The following is a 24,130-nucleotide window of genomic DNA, read 5'->3' as shown; positions in this document are numbered from 1 at the left end:
CACGTCACCGATCAGTTCCTAAAAGCTTCATGGCCATAGTAAATATGAATGAGGTACAGCTGCCTACAGCTAGGCTACAAGCATTTAGTTTGCTTTAAGCCCAACTGGATAGGTGGGATATTAAATTGAAGTAAATATTCTGTTGCCCATGAAAGCCAGACCTGTTTGGAAGCCCATGAGGACAAGAGTTGAGTACCATGTTAATAACCTGGTGCCCTGGATGTATCTAGATTTAAACTGCTGGTTGAAAATCTGCTTTCTAGCTTATTTTAACTGCACCTGCCTCTGCAGATATCCCCTGCATCCCCATGACCTGACAACTTCTATCACATGTTGCACTAAGTTTGATAGTCAAGACAAAATGTTTAATCTGCAATTCTACACACCAGACAGGTACAGGATCTATATACAATATGAAAGTAGAAAAATTGGTTCTTACCTGCCAATTTTCATTCCTGTACCACCACAGTTCAGTCCAGACTCCTAGGTTTTGCCTCCCTGCCAGCAGATGGAGACAAAGTTTCACTGACACTGTACATAACCCAGTGTGCCACCTGTAGTCCCCTCAGCATTGACTTGTAACCAAGCGAAGATGACAGCAACAGCCATAAATTTCCAAAACAAACTTGTAGGCAAACTCGCTCCCCTCCAACAAAACTGGAAGAAGGTGACGTTGCCCAAAAGGTCAAGGGAAAACTAGTTTCCCAAATTTAACATAAGCGATCAGCATTGAAAACCAACAACTCCGCACTATTTACAAAGCAACAGTACAAGCGGCAGATTCTCCCCCCCAGTAAATGAGCGGGTCATTGGACTGATCTGTGGTACCAAAGGAATGAAAATTAGTAGGCAAGAACCAAAAAAAACCATTCCTTTCTCTGTATGTACCCAGATCAGTCTAGACTCCTAGTATGTACCTAACCTTTCCTTAACTTGGATGGGATGTGGAGAGTTCCCCTCAAAACACTCGCTAAAGCCCATGGAAATCAGATCCCCACATCCAAGCAATGATGCCTAGCAAAAGTGTGCGACTTCTCAGCAGCCACCCAGCAAGTTTCATGTGGAGACACCTGTTGTGACTCAGCCCAGGAAGGCACCTAAGAATGTGTCAAGTGCGCCCCTAAACCCTCCGGCAGCAGCCACCCTTTAGAAATGTAAGTCTACTATCACTTCCTCCAGCCACTGCACAATTGTAGCCTTAAATAACTTATTTCACATCTTTGGGCCACTCCACAGTACAAAGAGGTGATGCAATCTACAGAAATCAATCATGACCTTTAGATACCTCAATAATGCATGCCTCCCAAGAGCCTACACTGTCCCACATGAAGCGTAGAGGAATTCAAATCTAGAAAATCTGGAAGCTCCAAAATCTAAGACGGAACACAGAGACTACCTCAGGCAGAAAAGAAACCACGATGCATAAAAGATAACTCTGATCAGACATCTGTAGTAAGGCACATGACAGTGCCTGGAGCTCCGAAATTCTCCTGGCCGAACAAATAGCCACCAAGAAAACCACTTTAAAGAGTCAAGTCCTTAAGCATAGCGCTCTTTAGTGGTTCAAACCAAGCCTCACACAATCCTCTAAGGACTAAATTCAGATTCCAAGATGGACAAATGTTATGCACCCGAGGATGCAAGTTCTTAGCTTCCTGAAGGAACCGTATAGTATCCAGATGGGCGGTCAGAGGATATCCTTGCACCTTACCCTGGAGACAACCCAATGTCACTACCTGGACTCTCAGAGTTAAAAACCAGTTCCTTGACCAGAACCTCTCTGTAGAAAAGCCAACATATGCTTCAGCATAGCATAACAGACTGAAGCTGCACTCCATCAACAGCAGACCAGGACTAAGATCCTCCAGATTCACACAAATGACAAGGATGTAGGTGGTCACTTAGCCTGCAAAAAGGTAGAAATAACTGCTTCAGAATATCCCCTCCTCTCAGAAGCGAAACCGCGAGACAGAAGTGAGCTGCCTGACCCAAAAATACTGGGCCCTGGTGGAAAACAGTCAAACGATGTCTGAACCTCAGTCTATAGCCATGTTGATCCGATCTGGGAAGCATGGTCAATCTGGCCACTCTGGAGCTACCAGGATCATGTTGTCCGGATGTTTCTGTATCCACCATAATCCCTTGTCTCCCAGAGGGAAGACAAAGAATCCCTCAATTCCACAGCAGCACCGGAGCTCCGATTCCCTTGTACCGTGTTCTGTTCAGCAACTGTAAAACTGCAATGCCTTGGTGTTCCGTTTTGTCAGGATACCCCCATCTTCTGTGAATGAGACATCGCTGCCTCAGACAGCTCCCATTCCCTGGGATCAAACTTTCTATGACTGATAAAATCCGCCTGAATGATGTTTGCTCTGGCAATGTGAGACGCTGCTAGCTGCTGCAAGTGCTGCTCTGCCCAGAGAATCAAATCCCAGGCCTCTCAAGCCACGGTCTGATTCTTGGTTCTGCCTTGATGGTTGATGTAATCCACAGTCATCACATTCTCTGACAGGATCCATACTGGATGGCCGCGTAACCTTGGCAGACAGGCAAGCAATACGCAATGCACCGCTCTCTTCTCTAATGACTGACAGGCCATGAGGCCTCCTGTTTCGACAACTGGCCCTGCAGCAAATTGATTTTGCCACACCACCCTCCATCCGGAGAGGCTTGCACCGGTGGTGATCATCATCCAATTCAGAATCTTCAATTCCATACTACGCTCGAAAATGGTGTGAGTAAGCCACTACGAAAGACTGTCCCTGGCTTCCCCCTCTAATGGAAGAGGAAGATAAATCTCTTCCAATAACTGATTCCAGCAGGAGACAACAGCTCCCTGCAGAGGCCGCATATGTGCAAACGCCCAACGAGTTAATTCCAATGTCAATGCCATAGAACCCAGGACCTGGACACCGAAAGCTCTAGAAGCAGCATAATCCGACTCCGCAATTTCAGCAATCACTGTGAGAAACTCTCTGCCAGGGTGTCGAACTGAGCTCCCAGATACTCCATAGTTTGTATGAGGACTAAATGGCTCATTGCTAGGTTCACCACCCATCCTAGAGACGTCAAGAACATCGGTACCTTGTGTACTGACTGTCAAAGGTCATCTGATTTTCCACAAATGAACCAATCATCCAGATACACCAACACACCATCCTTTTGCAATGCGGCCCTCCATTACCTTGGTGAAGGTACGTGGAGCCGTCGCCAGTCAAAGGGAAGGGCTCGAAACTGAAAATGTTCCCTTAGGACCATGAACCTCAGGAATCTCTGGATGCTCCAACCTGATGGCCATTTGCAGATACACCTCTATCAAGGCAAGAGATACCAAGAAGTCTCCCTTGTGTACCGCTACTATGAGGGACCTCAGTTTCCATGCAGAAATGGGGTACCTTGAGTGCTGCATTTACCTTCTTTAAATCCAATCTCTCTTGAATTGGATGGGGGGGGGGGGGGGGGGGGAAGAAACAGGATGCTTAAAATTGACCTCAGGCCACCCTAAGTGTGTTCAGGGTCTGAGCCAACAGACTCAGAAAGACATCACTATGAAAAGAAAAAATCTTAAGAGTCCGAAGTGGCTCTCAATCATATGCAGTTTTTCCCTTTTCTAGAGGTGAGAAAGCCAATTCCCCATCAAAATCAACTGATGTCACATGATCCACACCCCCTTGAACGTTATCAGAGACAGCCTCCCTGCAGCATTTGCCCGCCGAGACTGACAAATTGGTGGCCTGAGCACGCCATCCCTACATAGTAGGTGGCTTCATCTTCGCTGGGCACACCTGCAGAAAAGTCTGCAGGCCCTGGAAACATTCCACCCAGGAGGAGGAGGATGGATCTATACTGGAGCCCATAGGCCCAACTTTGTTCTCTCGAACCTCTCTTTCAGGGAAGCTTCTGCCCTCAGGAACGAGGAGAACAGATGAGGAGAACTGCCTCGTCGCCCACTCCACTCTAGAGACACCATAGACCAAGGGGATGTCCCAAATGGGCAAAAGCTGTAGCAGTCAAATCACTTTGAGCATCTAAACGGCACTGTCAAACGGAGAGAGAGAGTGAAGAGTAAATTGCTATCTGACGGCCAGCATCACAGATAAGGAGCTTGGACCGTTCGTCCCTGGCACCTAGATCTCCTGATCTTTGGCTCTAGGTAGCCTCCTGTGTGCACACCAATGCCACCTGGGCGAACATGCACACCCCTCCAGGTCCCGCACAAATACATGCTCCAGTCTAGGCCGCAGCCTTATGCACACAGGTCCCTGCGCATGTAATCGCCACATGGCGAGAATGCACGCAGACGCCTACGCACATTGGGGGGGAGGCGGGGAAACATTACTGTGGCCTACCACATTAAGCAAAGCCTGCCCCGACCTTCAATGCATTTAGGCCCGGATCTGTTTAACATCCGGCACTGAAAATCATCGGCCTAGAGAGCTTTTTTTACTCTGTTAACAAATAAAGATACATAGAAACCAAAAAAAAACTTCATTCTCTGTCTCCATCTGCCGGGACGGATGAATAAACCCAGGAGTCTAGACTGATCTGGACACGTACAGGAAACAAACTTTTCTTTGGTGCAGAGGTTCAGGTTCCAGGAGCGCAAGCCGCATGGTAGATCAGAAAAGAGCCAGACCACTGGCTATATCCATCTCCTTTCGCCAAACTTTAGCAATCCAGTACAGGACAAACTGAATAAAAGGGATACTTCCCTGTTCCACTGGGCTTGCAGTGCACTGTGCTGTCTCATGAGGGATGAGGGATCTGGACCACCAGATGTCAACCCCACAGACCCCTGGACCGAGTTATTAGAAGTGTCACCGACCACCTGCTCGTCCGCCTCAAACTGGGGGGAGGAGGGGTGGCCCCACCAGGACCTCACAACCCCCTGGGAGGATCCAGACATTTTGTCTCAAACTTGACGCTGGGCTATGTACAGTGTCAGTGAAACTGTCTCCATCTGCTGGCAAGGAGTCTGGACTGATCTGGGTACGTACAGGGAACTGGTTTTATATTCAATCTCAATCTGAAAAGCTTAAGATGTCCTAGGAATAAGTTTATATACAGTTAATTCTAGAAAGGAGGCAACCAAACCATCAAGAGAGAAACAGAACTCCAACCATTAGACGCTGAAGGAAAACTAAAGGGACCCCAGGAATGTGTTCAGTGGAGCTTGCCTGTTTCTAGAAGCTTTGTAGTGATCTTCACTGGCCAGGCTCCATCAGATAACATCACCCCCCTCTGAGGGCTACTACATCCCGCCTGTCCCTGGAGACAGTTAATTACCAGAGGTAACCCTTTAACCTCCCAAGTCAACTTATCCAGTCTCATCTCCTCCCCTAAGTCAGCAGAAGGTTGAATCTGTGAATAACACCATTATTTTCTATTGTGGCCCTGTCCAGGAGGGGGCACTCTTCTTACAAACCAGCACAAGTGCTGAGGAAAAACATGGAATTCAGATACAGACTCCTGCTGTATCCATTCCCTGACCCTCATATAGGTAGAGAAATAAAAAAAAAAAAAAGGTGATCTAAATTAACCCTTTGGCTTTCTACCTAAGGAAAATTAGCAGTGAGGGGTAGCTCGTACCTTGTTGGCTGGACATGGTGGCGATGGGGTCTTTTTCAAAGGAGAGCCCTCAGCATTTTCCACTTTTCCATCCAAACAGTCGTATTGTTCATCCACTGCTCTTTTGTAACTCTCCCTCCTGGAACGCCAAGGAGGAACGAGGTGAACCAACTTTCTCTGCAGCATTCAGTCACTGCACCACCACAAAGACCTAGGGGTTTAACTGCTGAAACTGTAAAGGCTTAAGTGGCTGCTATCACTAAGATTACTGACTGGGATGAGGTTTCTTAGGAGTCAGAAAAAAGAAAATATATAAGATTTGGTACTTGAAGAAAAGAATTTTGCAGATTTGACAGAGAACACAAGCCTAAGAACCAGTGTCTCACATTCAAGAATTCAAGTTTTTTAAGTATTTATTTTTTCTAGTACGTCAGATTTCCTGCTTATGCATGAGGATGACACAGGAAGACATTTCTTTACAAATCTACTACATTTAAAGATCACGTGGCTTTGATTGCTCTTATGGAAGGAGATGTGGCGGCCTCTAGGCCCGACATCTAATATAAACAGCTAGCTAGGGACTGCTCAGCTGAGCTTAAACCACAGGATGGCAGGAGACAATACCTGGCAGTCTGCGTCCGCTCCTCAGGGTCCTCGTTCTCTGTAAGGAAGCAACTCTGCTTAGTTACTTTATACGTACACCGAAGCACTTTATCAAAGTCTCAACTTCACTGCCGGCAAACTCAGGGGCAAATTAGTATTAGTAACCAAAGCTAATGGATCTTAACTCCAGCCTGGAAGGACCACCCACTCCCCAGGGGTTAGAGTCCGCATCACAGAAGGATCAGGAGGGCGGTCGCTATGTCTGCTCTCCTCCAGAGTATCTGAATATTAAACCACAGTACCCCTTTCCTCTGTGGTCTTCGTGCTTTCATTTGGATTTTAGACACTTACCAAAACCGCTCAGATTCAAATTTTACAGGAAATCACAGCCTGTCGTTCTTTCCCAACAGATCCCGTGCCTTCCTGAAAGCAGCACGTCACGACAAAGCTCTAAAACTGAACAGCCCCAATGACTTGAAAAGGATTGCCTTTTTCAAAAAGCTCCATTAAAAGGAGCAAGGAGAAATGTGCTCCTTCCCTACCCATTTCTCAGCTCCAAGCTGCAGTTCACAAGCCATTCTGGCACATTTACCTTTGCTTTGCTCTCTTGTCTTTTCCTCCTGTGCCAGGGTCTGACGGGTAACTCTCCTCAGTTCAGGTTCTATGATGAGGTTACTGATTGCTATCTTCCTAGCACTCCGAAGGCGAAGGGATCGTCGTGGACTTTTAGAAACCTAAAAGTGAATGTATTTATTTATTTTTTAAATGCAACTTCAGATCAATTGTCTCCCATCTTCCAAACTACAAATACTATGCACAACTTTAACCTTATTTTCTATATCCAATCTCAAACCAAAGCAGTCTATGTTCATACCATCTCCAGAGGCATTTATATTTCCTGCCTGCAGTGGGTTGTGTCTGTTCTACGGTTCCTGGCTTGGACCAAGTGGTCAAACAGTAGTTAATGTTTCATGGTTTTGCCTGCTGTGCAGTCTCCCTGTGCAGGGGGTCCTCAGCAAGCCCGTCTTGCCAGTTACCTCCTCGCTGATTACATAACGCCCAAATCTCAGCTCCATTTAACCCAGCCTCAGTGCGTCTTCATTGAGTCACCTCTGCTTTCTGATCTGGCCACTCTTTCCTTGCTGTTCTGCCTTGCCTTGGGCCCCCGCAGGCCTCCCTGCCATTCTCTCCTGGGCTTCCCTGGGATTACCTTGCCAGCCTTGTTTCCTGGTCCCTATCTAGTCCTGTCCTTGTCCGGCCTGTGCTCTGCATCCAGCCCCGCCTTGCCACCCTGATGTTTGACAGAAGACAAGTGCTACTGGCCCCCAGAATCCAAGGGCTCACCTGCAGGGGAGGAGGTTGGTTAGGCCGAAAACCAGCTCCAGTCCTGAACTGCAGTCCTGTAGACTCCAGCCTGCTAGCTCATGACATATCAAGAGAGAATCTCATGAACAGGAAGCTTCCCAAACACTGAACTAGAACTGAAGCTGGTGCTGCAAAGAGTGTCTTGATAGGAAGGACACAGGTCACAAAATTTACATAAATCTGCAAAACATTTGCAAGTTTGGATTATTGAGGCTGCAGCACAGTTAATCTAATCACTGGTAAAGAAATTTAGCAGCACTTCTAAGTCACAGGAACATTCCCTTTTGTGCTCCTTTACAATCGGAGCTAGAATGAAGGGATCTCATCAGAAATCCATCCTCTTATTCTTGTACTGTAAGAGTAACAAAGACAGAGGTCCTCCGATTACTGTGGGAAATATGCGCTTGCCAGCAAGCCATTTCATTGGGGTTTAAACACTAACTTCCCTTCTCCCTGACCTTTGCCTGAATAAAAGCATCACTTGTGCTTAAGCCTCTCTGCCTAGGAGAGGATACCTGACTTCATGTATTTCTGTGGCTTATAATTAATCCTGCTAGCCTGAAAGTAGGGCTGGGTGTTCCCTAGTCAGAGGCAGGACAAAGTCAGGAGGTATAGATTTCAGCAGCCAATGAAATGATCCGTGCACACCCCCTGAGCCAAAGCCAATAGTGTAGGGACTCGTCTGTTGCTATGGGAAAGTAGCCAATCATGTAATGACACATCATCTGCCTTTGTATGAATGTACAATAAAAGGAAGAGCCTCGTGAGGGCTCAGCCCTTCCCTTCTCTTCCTGCCTGCGATGAAAGCTGCCTCACGTGTGTTCCTTGCCTCCATACTCTACAGATTTCGCATGAGCGAGCCGGCCGTCCAGATCCGGATGCACCAACACACGTTCCTGTTTCAATGTGGCCACCCCCATCACCATCGTGAAGTTACGTTCATCCGTTGCCAGCCGAAGGGAAATGGCTCAAAACCCAACGTGTTCCCTTAGGACCATGAACCTCGGGAATCTCTAGTGGTCCGGCCTAATGGCTATGTGCAGGGACGCCTCTGTCAAAGCAAGAGATGAAGAACTCTTCCTTGCATACCGCCGCTATGACAGACGTCAGAGTAGGACCTCAGTTTCCATGTGGAAAAAGGGGGGGGGGGGGGGAACCGTGAGAGCCGCATTTACCTTCTTTAAATCCAGTTATCTCAAATTGGATATGGGGAAAAGAAACAGGATGCTTAGCTTAAAATTGACCTTCGGCCACACAAAGCGTATTCAGGGTCTGAGCCAGACTCAGCAAGACATCTCTGTGAAAAAAAAAAAAAAAAATCTGAGAAGAAGTGATTCAGGACCAATCACCCATCTAGGCTGGCCCTGGTCGGATCCAGTAACGGCAAGGGCAGGTAGAACCCTTCCAACTTGGGATCCCAACGGGAAAGCAACGCCCTCTGCAAAAGTCTCATATGAGCAAAGGCCCAAGGAACCAACTCCAGGGTAGACGCCATAGAACAAAGAACTTATAAATAGTCCCACTCCTTGGGCAAAGGAAGGACCAACAGACGTCGAACTTGAGCCATTAACTTCTCCATCCTCACCAGAGGCAGGGAAACCTTGCCCTCAGATGTGTCGAAACGTGTTCTGAGAAATTCCACATGTTCCCAGAAATTCCAACATCTGGGACAGAGCCATCTGACTCTTGGCGAAATTGACGACCCAGCCTAGCGAATGTAGACTGTGCAACACCGACTGCACCGCAACCTTGCAAGGCTATTTCGATTTCGCTCGAATGAGCCAGTCGTCCAGGCAGGGATGAACTAATATCCCATCGCACTGAAAGCATGCTGAGACTACCACCATCACCCGAAGAGTGGGCCAGCAACGTTTGATAGGGTAGATTTAGCCGGAGCTCCTTGACAAGGAACAGGACCGCAGGTTATGCTTTCTGTCATCTGCTGGAGCCAGAGAAATAATGAAGGATCGCAGGTGGCACACCGGTATATCTAGAGGGTGCTTTTCAGCTTCTCTTGCTCCATCTGCTGGAAGGAAGACATAACCCAGCAGTCTGGACTGATCCTGGTACATACAGGGAACCCCCAATGTCTCATGATCCACACCCCCTTGAACATTATCAGAGACAGCCTCCCCGCATTTGCCCGCTGTGACTGAAAAAATGGGAGGCCTGAGCACGGGATCCCTACGTAGTAGTTTGCTTCTCCCTAGCTGGGTGCCCCTGCAGAAAAGACTGTAGTAGTCAGTCAAATCGCTTTGCTCTTCTAAATAGCACTGGCACAAACTGAGAGAGCAAGGACTGAATTCCTATCAGATGGCAAGCTTCACAGATAGCAAGGCTCTTGGACATGTTCATCCCTGGCATCTAGCTCTCCTGAATTTCTATTCTGGGCGGCCTCCTTCGCGTACACATATGCCACCTGGGCATACGCACACACTCCTCCAGGACGTGCGAAAATATGCGCTCAAGACTAGTCGCAGTCGTACGTCATAAGTGCACGCGCAAATATGCGCTCGTATAGGCCGTGGTCGTACACGCACAAGTACCTGCACAAACACGCACTCAAGGTTAGGGCGCAGGCATACGTGTTCAAATCTAGGCCACGGCTTTCCGCGCACAGGTCGCGGCGCATGCAACCGCCACACAAGAATGCGCGCACACACGGAGGAGGGAGCGACCACGGCCTACCAGACAGCCAAACAAAGCCTGCGGGCCTGCACCTTCAGCACGTTGTCTTGGATCCGTTCAACATCAGACACCGAAAATCACCAAAGGCCTGAAGAGCTTCCCAACAGGTCAGGCCGAGAGCCAGCATCCCCGCTGTTTATTTATTTAAAGCCTTTTTCTATACCGTCGTTTGGTGGGGACCGTCACAACGGTTTACATTAAGGCACATACAAGTAGTGATACTACCATTTGTACAAATTAGATAGGTGCCATAAGGTCCGGTAACATAGTTTGTTATCAATGATCGTTGTTAACTGTGATTAATCATGTCCATGACTTTCCTTCTCAGTTTTAAGTACAGAACTAATTTTACAAATGTAACTTATCCATTAAACTTTCTCCACTAAAGAAGCTTTGCACAGAAGCAAATTAAAACCAAGAGAAGACCTCTGTCAGAACAGACTCAGTTCAAATGCCTCTGCACCTCCAGGGGGACAGGGACCCGCCTCTTCCTGCTTCCGCTGACAGGGAATCAAAAATGGCCGCCATTTCCACACTGATGAGGAGAAAACCTCAGCGCTAGACCCCTGTCACCCGCGAGGCTCGTTCTACCAGTGCGGCCAAGTTTGATGCAGGCTCCCCTGAACGCCATACTGCTTCTGCTGCACATGCATGCTGTCCCCTCCCTGCACCCGCGGCACCAGTAGGGAAACAGTCCCTCAGCGCCATGAAGCCAACACCCGGTGTCTCCAGCTCTCCTTCCCCCCCCCCCCCCCCAAACGTTGCACAGATTCCTCTAGGTTTTTGGGGTTTTTTTACATTGAGAACAAATAAAGACGAATAGAAATCAAAACTTTCCTTTGGTGCAGAGGTCCCAGTTTCATGAGCACAGGCTGCATGGCAGATCAGACCATTGGCTATATCCACCTCCTTTCGCTGAACTTTAGCGACCCAGCCCAGGTCAAATACTGTATAAAAGGGACACTTCCCTGCTCCACTGGGCTTGCAGTGCACAGTGCTGTTTCATGGGGATGAGGGAGCTGGACCACCAGATGTCCAGCCCACAGACCTCCAGATCGAGCTATCAGGAGGGTCACCAACCCCCTGCCTGTCTGCCTCAAACCGGGGGCGGCTCTACCAGAACCTCACAACCCTCTGAGACTATCTAGAAAATCTTGTCTTTTAGTCTTTTTCTCTCTCTCCAGACTGCAGGTTTTACACCATCTACCGGAGACAAATACTGAGGGCCTGCAGGTGGCACACTGGGTTATATGTACAGCGTCAGTGAAACTTTCTCTGTCTCCATCTGCTGGCAGGGAGGCAAAACCCAGGAGTCTGGACAGATCTGGGGACATACAGGGTACATCAGTTTATCTCGATCCACCTGCATTCGAGCTTTAATATTGGACCACACTGCACCACAGCGCTGGACTCTGGAGGCAGGCACACGGAGCTACCTTAGTAGGTGCTGCAAATTCAGAAGACCAGCCCTGTAGAAATGTCTGCAATCCCTGGAAGAATTCCACCCAGGAAAAGGCCCAAACCTGACATCCTGAGAACTAGTGTCCCAAGGACTCTGTGCATGGATCAATCAAGGGAGGGAACCATCCGTGCCAGGTCTCCCTTGGACCCACTCCCCCTCAGACTGAGATGAAGAACCATTGCCAGCAAAATCAGAAGGTAAATCTCCCTGAGCATCCACGCAGTGCTCCGGCTGACTGGCCCTGATATGGCATTCAGCATAAATAGATAAGAGCTTTGGTTTCTTCGCCACAGGCACCATGATTGTAAACACACAGACCAGTAAAGATTTGTGCCTAGATTATTCGCACATATAAACCGCGCCCAAAATGTATGCACAAAATAACGTACGTCCAAGTACACGTGCCTAGGCCTCTCGTCCAACTGGACGCCCAGTACAGACACTAAAGACATCTAAGCTGGATACACAAGATGTGCGTCCAGAAAGAAGAATGCCCACAGGCGAGAACAGACGTGCGCAGGCGGCTGCCGATGGCCTGCAGCAAAACACATACGAGACTGCCTTGCGGCCTAACACTCACCAAAATGGAAGAAACCTGGGAGCAAGGCCTACCAACCGGCTGCTCAGCCTGCCGTGCCTGCACTACCTCCTCATCTCACAGAACTCACCAGAGATATGAGTGGGACAGCTAAATGCTAAGGGAACAGACCCTTTCTCCTTTTTGTTTTTTAAGTAAACTTTTACTTGAGCTCAGCCCTCCCTGGCTGAGAGCAGAAAGGGTCCCAGCTATGGTTGGGGGGGGGGGGGGGGGTTGAGAGAGAGGGCAAAAGCCTTCACCACTGTGCCTCTCTTGGCCTGCAATCGTTAATTAAAATGTAGGTCCATGCCACTTAAAGCTACCAGACTGAAGGCACTCGGAGAGAGGGACCACACATTATCACCTCAGGAGGCAAGTGTAGCTATATAGATGTCTCGTCTTTTCGATCTCTCTCTCTTTTTAAACTCACAGGCAATGGCCTGAAGCGAAATGCATGTCCCACTATCTGCTGGAGAATGAGAATACTGGAGGGCTGTCAGGGCGAGACAATATGGCCGTTCCATCAGCTTTTGCTTCATCGCCATCTGCTTGCAGATGTGCATAACCTTTGCGTTGGGATTGACCTGCCCGAAACACTGAGGAACAAACATTTCTGGTGGGCAGAGTATGGGGAGAACCTGCACAGAGAAGCAGTAACAACCATGAATACTTTTGCTGGGCAGACTGTGCTGACCATACGAGGTTACTTTTATTTGGTAGGGGGATAGGGGAAATTGACAGGTCTTACCTCATCCTCCAGTGCAGCGGGAATAGTCTCGGGCCTAAAATAAGCAACAAAAAAAAAAAAGTCACACCCCCTTTTTGAACAAGCAACACTGCTATTCCACAAGATGAGAAGCAGGCAGTACAAAAGCTAGAGCCACCCCATCCCACGCCACATGGAAACTGCTATACTCTCTGCATCTACCACCTTACTATGAGGAGAGGTCTACACTATGGATCGCAAAACGTTTTCAAAGGCATTCTTTACACAGAGTGCAAATTCTAAAATGGAGAAGTTAACTTACCTGATAAATTTGCTTTCCTTAGTGTAGCCAGATGGACTCAGGACCAAGGAGTTGTGCTCCCCTGCCAGCAGATGGAGACCGAGTCAGGTTTCAAAGCTGACGTCACCCTAGATACACCCGTGCAGTGACCTCAGCCCTTCAGTATTCTCTTCAAAAGCCATTGTGGACAGACTAATCAAAAAATTTTGATTAAAAATATAATTAAAAATATGATTAACAGGTAACCGTACTCAATCACACACTGAACCCCAGATCTAGGGACTGGATGACTGCTTACCTGTAATCTCTTGGAATCAATATCTTCTTCACAGACGAACCCCTTGGCACTGTATTTGGGCAGCCATGGGCAGGACACGAGAGTCCATCTGTCTACACTAAGGAAAATAAAATTATCAGGTAATTTCTCCATTTCTTGGCGTGTAACCAGATGGACTCAGGACCAATGGGACGTACAAACGCTACTCCCAATCAGAGCGGGAGGCTGCCCGCGGTCCAGTTAATACCACCCTTGCAAAGGTTGCGTCCTCTCGAGCCTGAACATCCAGGCTATAAAAACTGGAGGTGGTGTGCAAGGACGACCACGTCGCCACTAGACAGATCTCACGGGAGAAAGCAGTCTAACTTCCGCCCACGAGACCGCCTGAGCTCCAGTGGAATGAGCTTTCGCCTGCGAAGGTAACGGCTTTCTTATCTCCACATAGGCTCCCGTGACCACCTCCTTAATCCAGCTAGTTATGGTAGCCCGCAAAGCTGGCTCGTCCTGCTTCCTCCCACTGTGAAGGACAAATAGGCAGTCCGTGTTTTGGATCGGTTCTAAAACTTCCAGATACCGTACCAGATGTCTACCGACATTCAAATGACTGAGGCAGTATTCTTATCTAGGGATGGCAACGAAATGGACTTATTCAAATGAAACTCCAAGACTACCTCAGGCAAGAAGAATGGAACAGTACGAAGCTGTAATGCTCCTGGAGTCAAACAGAGGAACGGTTCCTGACACAATGCCTGCAGTTCAGAGAAGTGGTGTGCCAAGCATATAGCCACCAGGAACACAGTTTTCAAGGTTAATAAAATGCAAGGAAAGACTGCAGAGCGGCCAAAAGGAGGGCCCTGCCAAAAATTCCAATGCTAGATTAAGAGTAAACAAGGGAACCGGGCACCGTAAGGGTGGCCGGAGGTGCTTCATCCATTTCAGAAAACAGGCCATGTCCGAATGAGCAGACAGGCAGGTTCCGTTCATCTCACCCCTGAAAACAGGAGAGCACCGCTACCTGGACCTTCAAGGAGTTACGGGTCAAACCTTTATTCAAGCTGACCTGCAAAAATTCCAGAATTAGTGGGATTCTGATTGCCCAGCGGGGGAAGACACTGCATTCCTCGCACCAGGCCTCAAATACTCGCCAGACCCACACATACGCTAGGGACGTAGAGAACTTCTGAGTGCAGAATAAGACAGCAATTACTGCCACAGAACATCCTCACTTCCTCAGGCGAGCTGTCTCAAGGGCCAGTCTGTATAACAGAATAGAGTCTGATCTTCATGAAGGACCAGTCCCTGCTGAAGCAGGCCCCTCTGCAGTGGGAGGGACAGGGGGGTCCTCAAGCAGGACTCTCCACATACCACGGATACCTGGGCCAATCTGGAGCTACTAGTAGGACTAATCCCCTCTGGTGCTTGATTCTGCGAATGACCCTGCTCAGCAGGGGCCATGGAGGGAAGGTGTATAGCATCTCTTCTTCTGGCCAGGTCTGAACAAAAGCGTCGATCCCTAGGGACCACTGATCTCTTCTGCGACTGAAGAATCGGAGAACCTTTGCATTGTAGGATGCAGCCAGCAGGTCGATGGATGGGAGGCCCCAGCGATCTACTATCAGCTGAAAGGCTTTGGCCGACAACATCCACTCTCCTGGATTCAGACTGTCCCTGCTTAGAAAGTCTGCTCTGACGTCATCTTTTCCTTTGATGTGGGAGGCTGAGATCATCTGTAGATGTATTTCCACCCATTCCATAAGGATATTATTTCCTGTGACACTTGCTGGCTCTTGGTTCCACCATGGCAACTGATGTAGGCTACAGTATTTGTGGTGAACAACATTACACGGACCACTTGACCCTGGAGTGTGAATGAATTGTAGTCATGCCAATCCGACTGCCTGGGCTTCCAGGCAGTTGATGTTCTAGAGGGCCTCTTCCTCGGTCCAACGTCCCTGGGCCGTCAAGTTCCTGAAAGTGAGCATCCCAGCCTGAGGCTCCCGCTGTTGTGAGGACCAGCCAGTTTGGGGAGGACAGGGGTACACCCCTGCTCAGATGAGCTTCCTGCAGCCACCACTGGAGCCAAGAGCATACTCCCATCGGTAAGTGGAGGTGAACTGAATAGTCTTGAGACTGTGGGTTCCAACATGACAGTAGTGAGCGTCTGGTTGGGAGGAAGACCCTGCTTGGTGACTAACTGGACTCCCAGATATTCGAAGGACTAGGAGGGCTTGAGACTGCTTTTGTCCAGGTTTACGACCCAGCCGAGGTCCTGAAGCAAGAAAGTCACCTTGTTGGTCTCCTGGAGACTCTCTACCATGGACTTGGCCCAGATCAATCGGTCGTCCAAGTACAGTAGTCCCTCTTTTCTCAATGCTGCTGCTACAACCACCATAATCTTGGAAAATGTTCTGTGGGTGGTGGCTAAGTCAAAGGGCATTGCTGGAACTGATGACGACGACCCAGTAGTGCAAAGCATAGGAAACTGATTGGAATATGTAGGTAGGCCTCGGATAGGTCCAGGGAGGTTAAGAATTCTCTCAATTGTACGGCCATTACCACGGAGCGTAAGGTTTCCATGCAGAAATGATTCACTCGTGGATGTCGGTTGATGCTCTTGAGGTCCAGGATGGGGCAAAAGGAACCTTCCCTTCTTGGATTCAGTGAAATAGATTGAACCCCCCGTATTATCCTGGGGCACAGGTTCTGGGATTATAACCCTCATCCTGAGGAGCCTTAAAACAGTAGTCCCCACTGCCTGCTTCTTGTGCTGGGAGTGGCAAGGAGACATCATGAAACTGTCCCAAGGAGTGTTGTGAAATTCCAATGCTTATTCTTCTCTTATAACCTCCAGTACCCATTTATCCAAAGTGATCTCGACTCACCGCTGGTAGAAGAGGGACAGTCGACCCCCTATCCCCTCGTTCCGAGGGTGGGTCAGCAAAATTTCATTGTGGGGTTCGTGCGCACCGAAGTTCTATGGAGGGCAATATGACAAGCACAAAGATACACACAAGATGGCTCCGACGCAGCCTACCACGTGGTGTGCCGACCGAGCCTAAAGCTGAGCCTAGCCCACCGCTTGGAAGCCCACTTCCCTTTATCCCAACGGGATCGGGAATGACATCAGGAGACTGGAGAAAATCTTACTGAAAACCCCTCCATACATCTCTGAATCGGGAAGTAAATCTTCTCTAATTATTTATTTTGATACTTGCCTGTGCTCAGTGTTTACTGGTTGAATACAGAGATGGTCTCCAGCTGCAGGGGGAAGAGGGCTTTGGCCGTCACCACTGCGCTTGGCTTCCGGCACCCACTGCCTTTTAGTTGCTTAAGCAACAAAGTCCATGCCGGGAACAGGCTACTGGACCAAGGAACACCTCTGAGGGATCTCGGAAATCGCCTCAGGATTCTCAACTTGGGGAGGGATCTTTAGGTATCACCACAGGAGAATGGGGCTCAATAATTTCTCCTTCCAAAAAGTACAGCAATCCCCATAGGGAAATGTACATCCTCCATGTGCAGGAGACCAAGAAATACTGAAGGGCTGAGGTCACTGCAGGGGTGTATTTAGGGTGTCATGAGCTTGAAATCTGACTGTCTCCATCTGCTGGCAGGGAGCATAACCCATTGGTCAAGAGTCCATCTGGTACACACTAGGAAATGACTCATGCAAATTTGAGACATGGGGAGGCTGAGTACATGAGCGAGACAGAGACTGTTTTTGCCTGTGCGTGCAAGTGAATCAGAATGGGGGAAGAGGAAAAAGGTATGGCTGATTCTTCGTGCAAGTGGGAAGCTGTGCATGTGTGTTGGCTGATGTATTGTATGCTGTTAAACAGAAAGGTTGTTTTGTTTTTTTAAGTTTGAGGCTGAGATAGCTTCAATTTGTTGCATTCTGTTAAATTCTGTAGTTGTATATGTGTAGGGGAAAAAAAAAATAAATAGAGGATTTTAGGGAGGGATGTCTGTATGCGTGAGAGAGGGATGTTGGAATTAGACAAAGGAGGCAAGTGTTTGAAAAATGGAGCTTGTGTGCATCCTTGCAGACTTCCATCCATTACCATTTTACCTTATACTGTTGGTTAAATTACATCCAAGTCTGCAGTATACGAAAAATACGTACGTGTGAAAAAAAGAAAAACAAAAACGGCCATGCTGCTATACCCAATACAGCTGAGATACCTGCCTATTCTTCCAATGCCACAGAACTTACTTGTGTTAATTTCCTGGCAACACAAAGCACTGCATCCTCAGATAACTTCCTGCAGCGCATCAATGCCCTAGCCAGTTTTAAAACGTTTGTCCTAATGTTTAACATAGGCTGAGATTTCCTGCCTCAAGGACAGTGCACAGCTGTATTTCTAACCCCCTTTTACATATCTGAATGCTGCTATGCAAATGAACCCAATTTCAGTCTTTCCTCAAAGCTCATCTAGAACATCCGATTTGTTGCTCTCCTCTGGACTTTGTGTACGTCACAATTCTGCCCATGGTTTTTACTCTTAGCAGGGTGGGCCTGGGGGCTCAGACGCAGCAGTGTGCAACGGCATGGGGGAAGACCCAGGTTTCATTCCAAGCTATCTGGGGATGGGGATGCTGGGATAAGGTCTTCCCAGCCACCACTGAATGGCGAGAACTACTGGCCAGATTCAGGGTAGTATCGGGGCACACAGGGGCAGCTGAGGTCTAGGACCCCCCAGACAAGTTGGACTAGTTTGGGGGGTGGGAGGGGGGGGGGAAGAACCATAGCCATGGACGTTGAGTAGGAGGCCAATACAAAGACAAAAAAAATTTCAATATGGCATCAGTTTTTCATAAACACCAATATCCCACAATCTAATCTCTCGTATTTCTTAGAAATTAGAGTATAAGTAGGGCTTCTTGTTTTAGGGGTTTATAAATAGTAAGTTTAGGTGCTTATTTTCCAGCTAATTAAAGCGTTCTCTTGGGGGAGGGGGTTATCTGTACTTTCCACTGTTGGGTGCCTTCTCCTGTTGAATTAAATGCATGCATGCAACTTGTTTGAAGTTCCGTGCATGCAATTCTTGTCCGTCCCCCCCCCCACTTGAACCTGGATACATGTGGATCATGAGTCTTAACTGAATTTACACAGCTGAAAAGTCAGGGTGGAAAAGGCACGCCAAACCAGAGGATCCCAGGTAGGCAAAGAAAGAGAGAACATGAGAGGAAACGGGGGGTTTTCCAGCATTTATCTAACACTTCTTTTACTGCAATGGGGCGTTTTAGTGAGGTTTATCAGATAAAACCTAACAAATATAAGACAAATTTCTAAATATGACTAAAAGCTTTTAAAAATGTTTTCAAATACATCAGAATGCAGATTTTAAAAAGTTGATCTTAGAAGATGGAGTACCTGGGCAAGTTACAGACGCAATGCATCAGCCAGATTTAAAGGTGGCAGTATAATATTAAAACACTAAAATGATCCTAACATGGCACGGATGTCAATCACAGGGCCATACCGGATCATAACCAGCCAGCAGCAGAACTTTAGTGCGCGCACCGACCCAGACTGGGAAGGAAAGAAAATCACTCCTCTAAACGGAAGCGGATCTTTTGCCATGTTAGAATTCATTCATTTGCATGACATTTAGTTCGGGACTGGTAGAGCAGAAGGAAGAGGAAGGCAACAGAACAGCAGAAAGATCAATCAGCCTATCTAGTCTGCCCAGCTCTACAGTCCTTTCCACTCCCTCCGATATTCCCTGAGCTTGACCCTTGCTTTCCTGAATTCAGATCCAGTCCTTGCATCCATTACCTGCATGGGGAGGTCGTTCCATGCAATACACATCCTCTCTGAAAAGAAATATTTCCTTAGATTACTCTTCAGTCTACCCCACCCCCTTTCACCCTCATCCCATGGGTGCCTTTTCTGTTGAAGGCAGCCAGTCTGAACGGACACCTGGGAGCTCCGTAAATATCTCCATCATCTCTCCCCATCCCACCTTTCCTCTAGGGCACGAAGGTTTAGATAAAGTCTGTCCCCAGATACTTTATAATGGAGACCACTGATCACTTTAGTCGTCACCCCCACCGGATTTATGTCCTTTGAAGAAGATGTGGTCTCCAGAACTGTATTCCAAATTAGGTCACACCAGGGACTTATACAGAGGCAATATCCCTTCCTTTATAATGCTCACCATTCCTCTCTCCCTGTGTACCCAACCATCTTTCTGGCGTTTGCCATCACCTCAGCCACCTAGAGATCAGACAGGATCACTTCAGATCCCATGGGTGTTCCATGCACAGAATTCCACCTTGGGTTTTTGCAGTCCAAATGCAGGACCCTAACTTTAGCATTAAGCCTTTGCTGCCACTCTAGATCTGATCACATGACCCCACTGTCCTCCCCATTTCTATAAAGAAGTGTCAGTCAGCGTAGAAGCCTCCTTACCTCACTCTGCCCACGTCCTCATCGTCCACCATTTCTATGGAGCTGTGATCTGAAGAGACAGACAGAAGATAAAGCAAGGGCCTGCACGGTATCAGCACAAGTTTCTATCTAGTAAGCTCGTGAAGATCTGTGACTAAGGGTCAGTTACTGACCGTGCAGGAACTGCGTTTTCATGCTGGGTCAGACCAAAGGTCCATCAAGCCCAGTATCCTAACAGTAACCAATCTGGGCCATTCGGAAGTATCCAGCAGACCAAGAGTCTAAAGGACTCCCAAGGATAAGAGGAGGCTTTCTCCCAAATTCTCAAATCTATAGGTATTTCGGGTGCTGTATTACAATGGTTTATTTCATTTTTGTCTGATCGCATTCAACAAGTCAATATAAACAATCATTCTTCTGAACCATACTCTATTGCATCGGGTGTTCCACAAGGTTCTTCTCTATCCCCTATTCTCTTCAACATCTATCTACTACCTCTTTGCCGCATCTTAGCCTCACTAAACATACAATTCAAAATCTACGCCGATGACATACAGTTTATGGTACCATACAACACCTCTTGGACTCACACATTATCCTTAGTATCTTTATACCTCACGACTATTGACACATGGCTCTCTCACAATAGACAAAAACTAAATCCAAAAAAACCAGAAATAGTCCACCTCTCATCAATTACAGATTCATCCATAGGTCCCCCCCCTCAATTAGTATTTAACGGTATCACTATCCCCATCTCCAAATCTGCAAAAAATTTAGGTATAACCATTAATTCAGATCTTTCATTAAAACAACACATATCCATAATTACCAGAAATTCATTTTATAAGCTTCAACTCTTGAAACGGCTTCGTCCTCTACTTTTCTTTCACGATTTTCGGACTATACTTCAATCACTCATCTTTTCTGGGCTTGACTACTGTAATTCTCTTTATATAGGTCTCCCAGATAACACACTTCACTCACTTCAACTGATCCAAAACGCAGCAGCACGTATCTTAAACTCTTCCATAAAAAATCACATCACTCCGATACTTCAATCATTACATTGGTTACCAATTAAATACAGAATACAATTCAAGATCCTGTCCATTATACACTCTCTCATCTACACTCCTAATTCAATTACCTTATGTTCCATTCTCCGAATTTACAAACCCACAAGACATCTAAGATCACTGGACAAAAACCTCTTAGACATCCCATCACCACGACAGGCCCGTCTTGACATCACCAGAAAAAGATCATTCTCTGTCATTGGACCAATCTTATGGAACGCATTACCAGACTCTTTAAGATCCATATCCAACTCCAAACACTTCAAAAAATCCCTAAAAACACATTTATTTCAATCTGCTTTCCATATATCACACACTAAATAACATAACTACTTCTCCATCACACAGGGCACAACATTATTATATTTTGATTTATTTTTTTTTATTATGTAAACTATTCATTGTTTTAGATTTTATTTTTATTATATATTTTGGTAATTTTGAGCTTTTACAATTTGATAATCTTTATGTTCTTTTAAATTTAAATCTTTATTTACATTTGTTTTTTATTGTTATGTAAACCGTTTTGATTAAACACTGTTTGTAAAGACGGTATACAAACACTTTTAAATAAATAAATAAACAAACTCCACCTGTTTAATAGTTTATGTATCTTTCCTTCAGAACTTATCCAAACCTCTTTACAACCCCACTTTCCTTGAAGCCTTAATCACATCCTCCAGCAACAAATTCCATAACCTGATTGTGTGCCGAGGGGGGGGGGGGGGGGGAGTTCAATTTGTTTTAAAGTTATATATAAAGTATTAATACGGCAGTCCTAAAGAGGAAGTCAAAAAGAAATGTCAGAGATGGAAAAAAAAAACCCCCACCCAAAACACACCTTTCTAGCAAATTCTGTGAGGGTGTCAGTCGGACTGTTCGATGATCAAGGAGTAAAAAAAAAAAAAGGGTGCTCAAGGAAGATGAGGCCATAGCTTGTCTAAAAACTAAATGAACACTTTTTTTCAGTCTTTCTTGAAGGTATCGGTGAGCGATGAATGAAGCGAAGAAATTCAGATACAAAATTGTTCAAAGTTGTCAGATCACTATCCAGTTGTGAGGAATTGGGTGTCTAAACGGCAGATGAAGTTTAATGTGGACAAGGACAAAGTGATACATATAGGCAAGAATACTACAAACTATAGGTACATGGTGCTGGATTCTGTATTAGCAGTCACCACTCAGGAAAAGGATTTTGGAACCATGTGGCCAATACTTTCAAATCTTCTGCCTAGTGCACAACAGTCAAAAATGCAAAGAATGTTCGATATTAGGAAAAGAAAGGTAAATAAGAGCAGATATAATGCCCCTACATTAATCCATGGTGTGACTACACCTTGAGGAGTGGGAAATTCTGGTCACCCCCACCTCTAAAAAGATACAGTGGAACTAGAAAAGGTACAATAAACTGGTTCAGATCCTACCTAAACAAGTTCTTTCAAGTCCAGATAAAAAACACATTATCAGAAAAATTTAAACTTGAAACAGGAGTACCTCAGGGTTCAGCGCTGTCTGCTACCCTCTTTAACATATATATGCTACCCTTATGTCATCTGCTGGCAGGCCTAGGGATAATACATTACATTTACGCAGACGACATTCAATTAATTCTACCAATAGACGACAATTGAAAAAACATTAAGTCTAGCTAACATGTACCTAGACATAATTAAACAACTAAACCAGATGGAACTGGTTATCAACATTGACAAAACTGAATTCCTTCACCTTGAGAGAAAACACACTAAAATCATTCAAACACCGATAACCCTAAGAAATAACCAAAAAATTGAGCTAGCCGAAAAAGTAAGGAATCTGGGAGTAATAATGGACCCAGAAATCAACCTGAAGCAACACATATCTATAAAAGTAAGAGAAGGCTACGCAAAACTTATGGTCCTCAGAAGATTGAAACCATTACTCACACCTGCCCACTTCAGAACAGTATTGCAAACACTTATCTTTTCTAGCACTGACTACTGCAACGCACTCATACTAGGACTCCCAAGCACATCGATAAGACCACTCCAGATACTTCAAAATACTGCAGCCAGAATACTGACGGGGAAAAAAGAGGAGGGACCATATAACAAACTCTAGCAGACTTACATTGGATACCCATCGAATACAGGATAAATACAAAGCCTTATGCACCATACACAAACTAATATATGATAAAGAAGCAGACTGGCTAAACACAGCCTTACGAGTACACGTTCCACAAAGAAACCTCCGCTCAGCAAACAAAGCACTACTAACAATCCCTTCAGTAAAGTCAGCAAAATTAACCCAAGTGAGAGAAAGGGCTTTATCATTGGCTGGGCCCATACTATGAACTCAGATTACAGAATAATCTCAAAACTTTTAAGAAAAATCTAAAAACATGGCTCTTTAAAAAAGCCTTCACTAAAGAGTGTGGAGGGTAGAGAATGAAAGTACAGGGTAATGCAGATGAGAATGAATTTAATCAATCCTACTTTTAAGAAGTAATATTTCAAAGCGATAGTAATTCCATAATATACCTGGACTTGACCAACATTACTCAAATAATGATTTTATTTATGAAATTGTAACCGAACTTTATTGGCACCTGTTAGAATGTAAGATATCCTACGTTTACTTACCTTAGTCTATGTGCCTATTTGTAAACCGTTGCGATGGTATATAACTTAGCAACGGTATAGAAAAGTTTTTAAATAAAATAAATAAATAAATACAGAGAAGGGCAACCAAGATGATTCTCCCATGAGGTGAGGCTAAACAGGTTAATATTCTTCACATCAGAGAACAGACAGCTGAGAAGAAATGCGAGAAGTCTATAAAAATCCTGAGAACAGAGAAATAGGTTATTTACCCTTTTCAACAGTATTAGGGCTATGTGGGACGCTCCATGAAGCTAAAACAAAAAATAGATTTAGAACAAGTCAGAGAAAGTATTTTTTCACTCCGTGCACAATTAAAACTGTGGAATTTGTTGCCAGAGAATGTGATAAAAGCAATTAGCATAACTAGGTGTAAAAGATTTTAGACAAGCTCCTGGATGAAACATCCATAAACTATCAGCCATGCAGACTTGGGAAAGAAACTGCTCATCCCTGGTTATAAGGCAA

The 24,130-nt window shown here is 46.1% G+C and overlaps 1 protein-coding gene across 3 annotated transcripts in view; it reads right to left on the bottom strand.

Moving 5' to 3' along the window:
• Positions 1–24,130, bottom strand: part of INCENP (inner centromere protein) — a 72,767-nt gene that overhangs the window by 35,874 nt on the left and 12,763 nt on the right. For all 3 annotated transcript variants that reach the window (XM_029582797.1, XM_029582799.1, XM_029582798.1), the window contains exons 5-9: positions 19,963–20,011; positions 13,012–13,045; positions 6,764–6,905; positions 6,193–6,229; positions 5,590–5,707 (exon numbers count right to left, since the gene is read on the bottom strand). In XM_029582797.1, coding sequence (XP_029438657.1) covers positions 5,590–5,707; positions 6,193–6,229; positions 6,764–6,905; positions 13,012–13,045; positions 19,963–20,011 — 380 coding nt within the window. The remainder of the gene's footprint in view (positions 1–5,589; positions 5,708–6,192; positions 6,230–6,763; positions 6,906–13,011; positions 13,046–19,962; positions 20,012–24,130) is intronic.

This window comes from Rhinatrema bivittatum, chromosome 17 (assembly GCF_901001135.1).
Source record: "Rhinatrema bivittatum chromosome 17, aRhiBiv1.1, whole genome shotgun sequence".
In the NCBI taxonomy this organism is placed as follows: domain Eukaryota; kingdom Metazoa; phylum Chordata; class Amphibia; order Gymnophiona; family Rhinatrematidae; genus Rhinatrema; species Rhinatrema bivittatum.
Note: the sequence above shows the minus strand (reverse complement) of the source record. Positions and strands in the feature narration are given on the sequence as shown.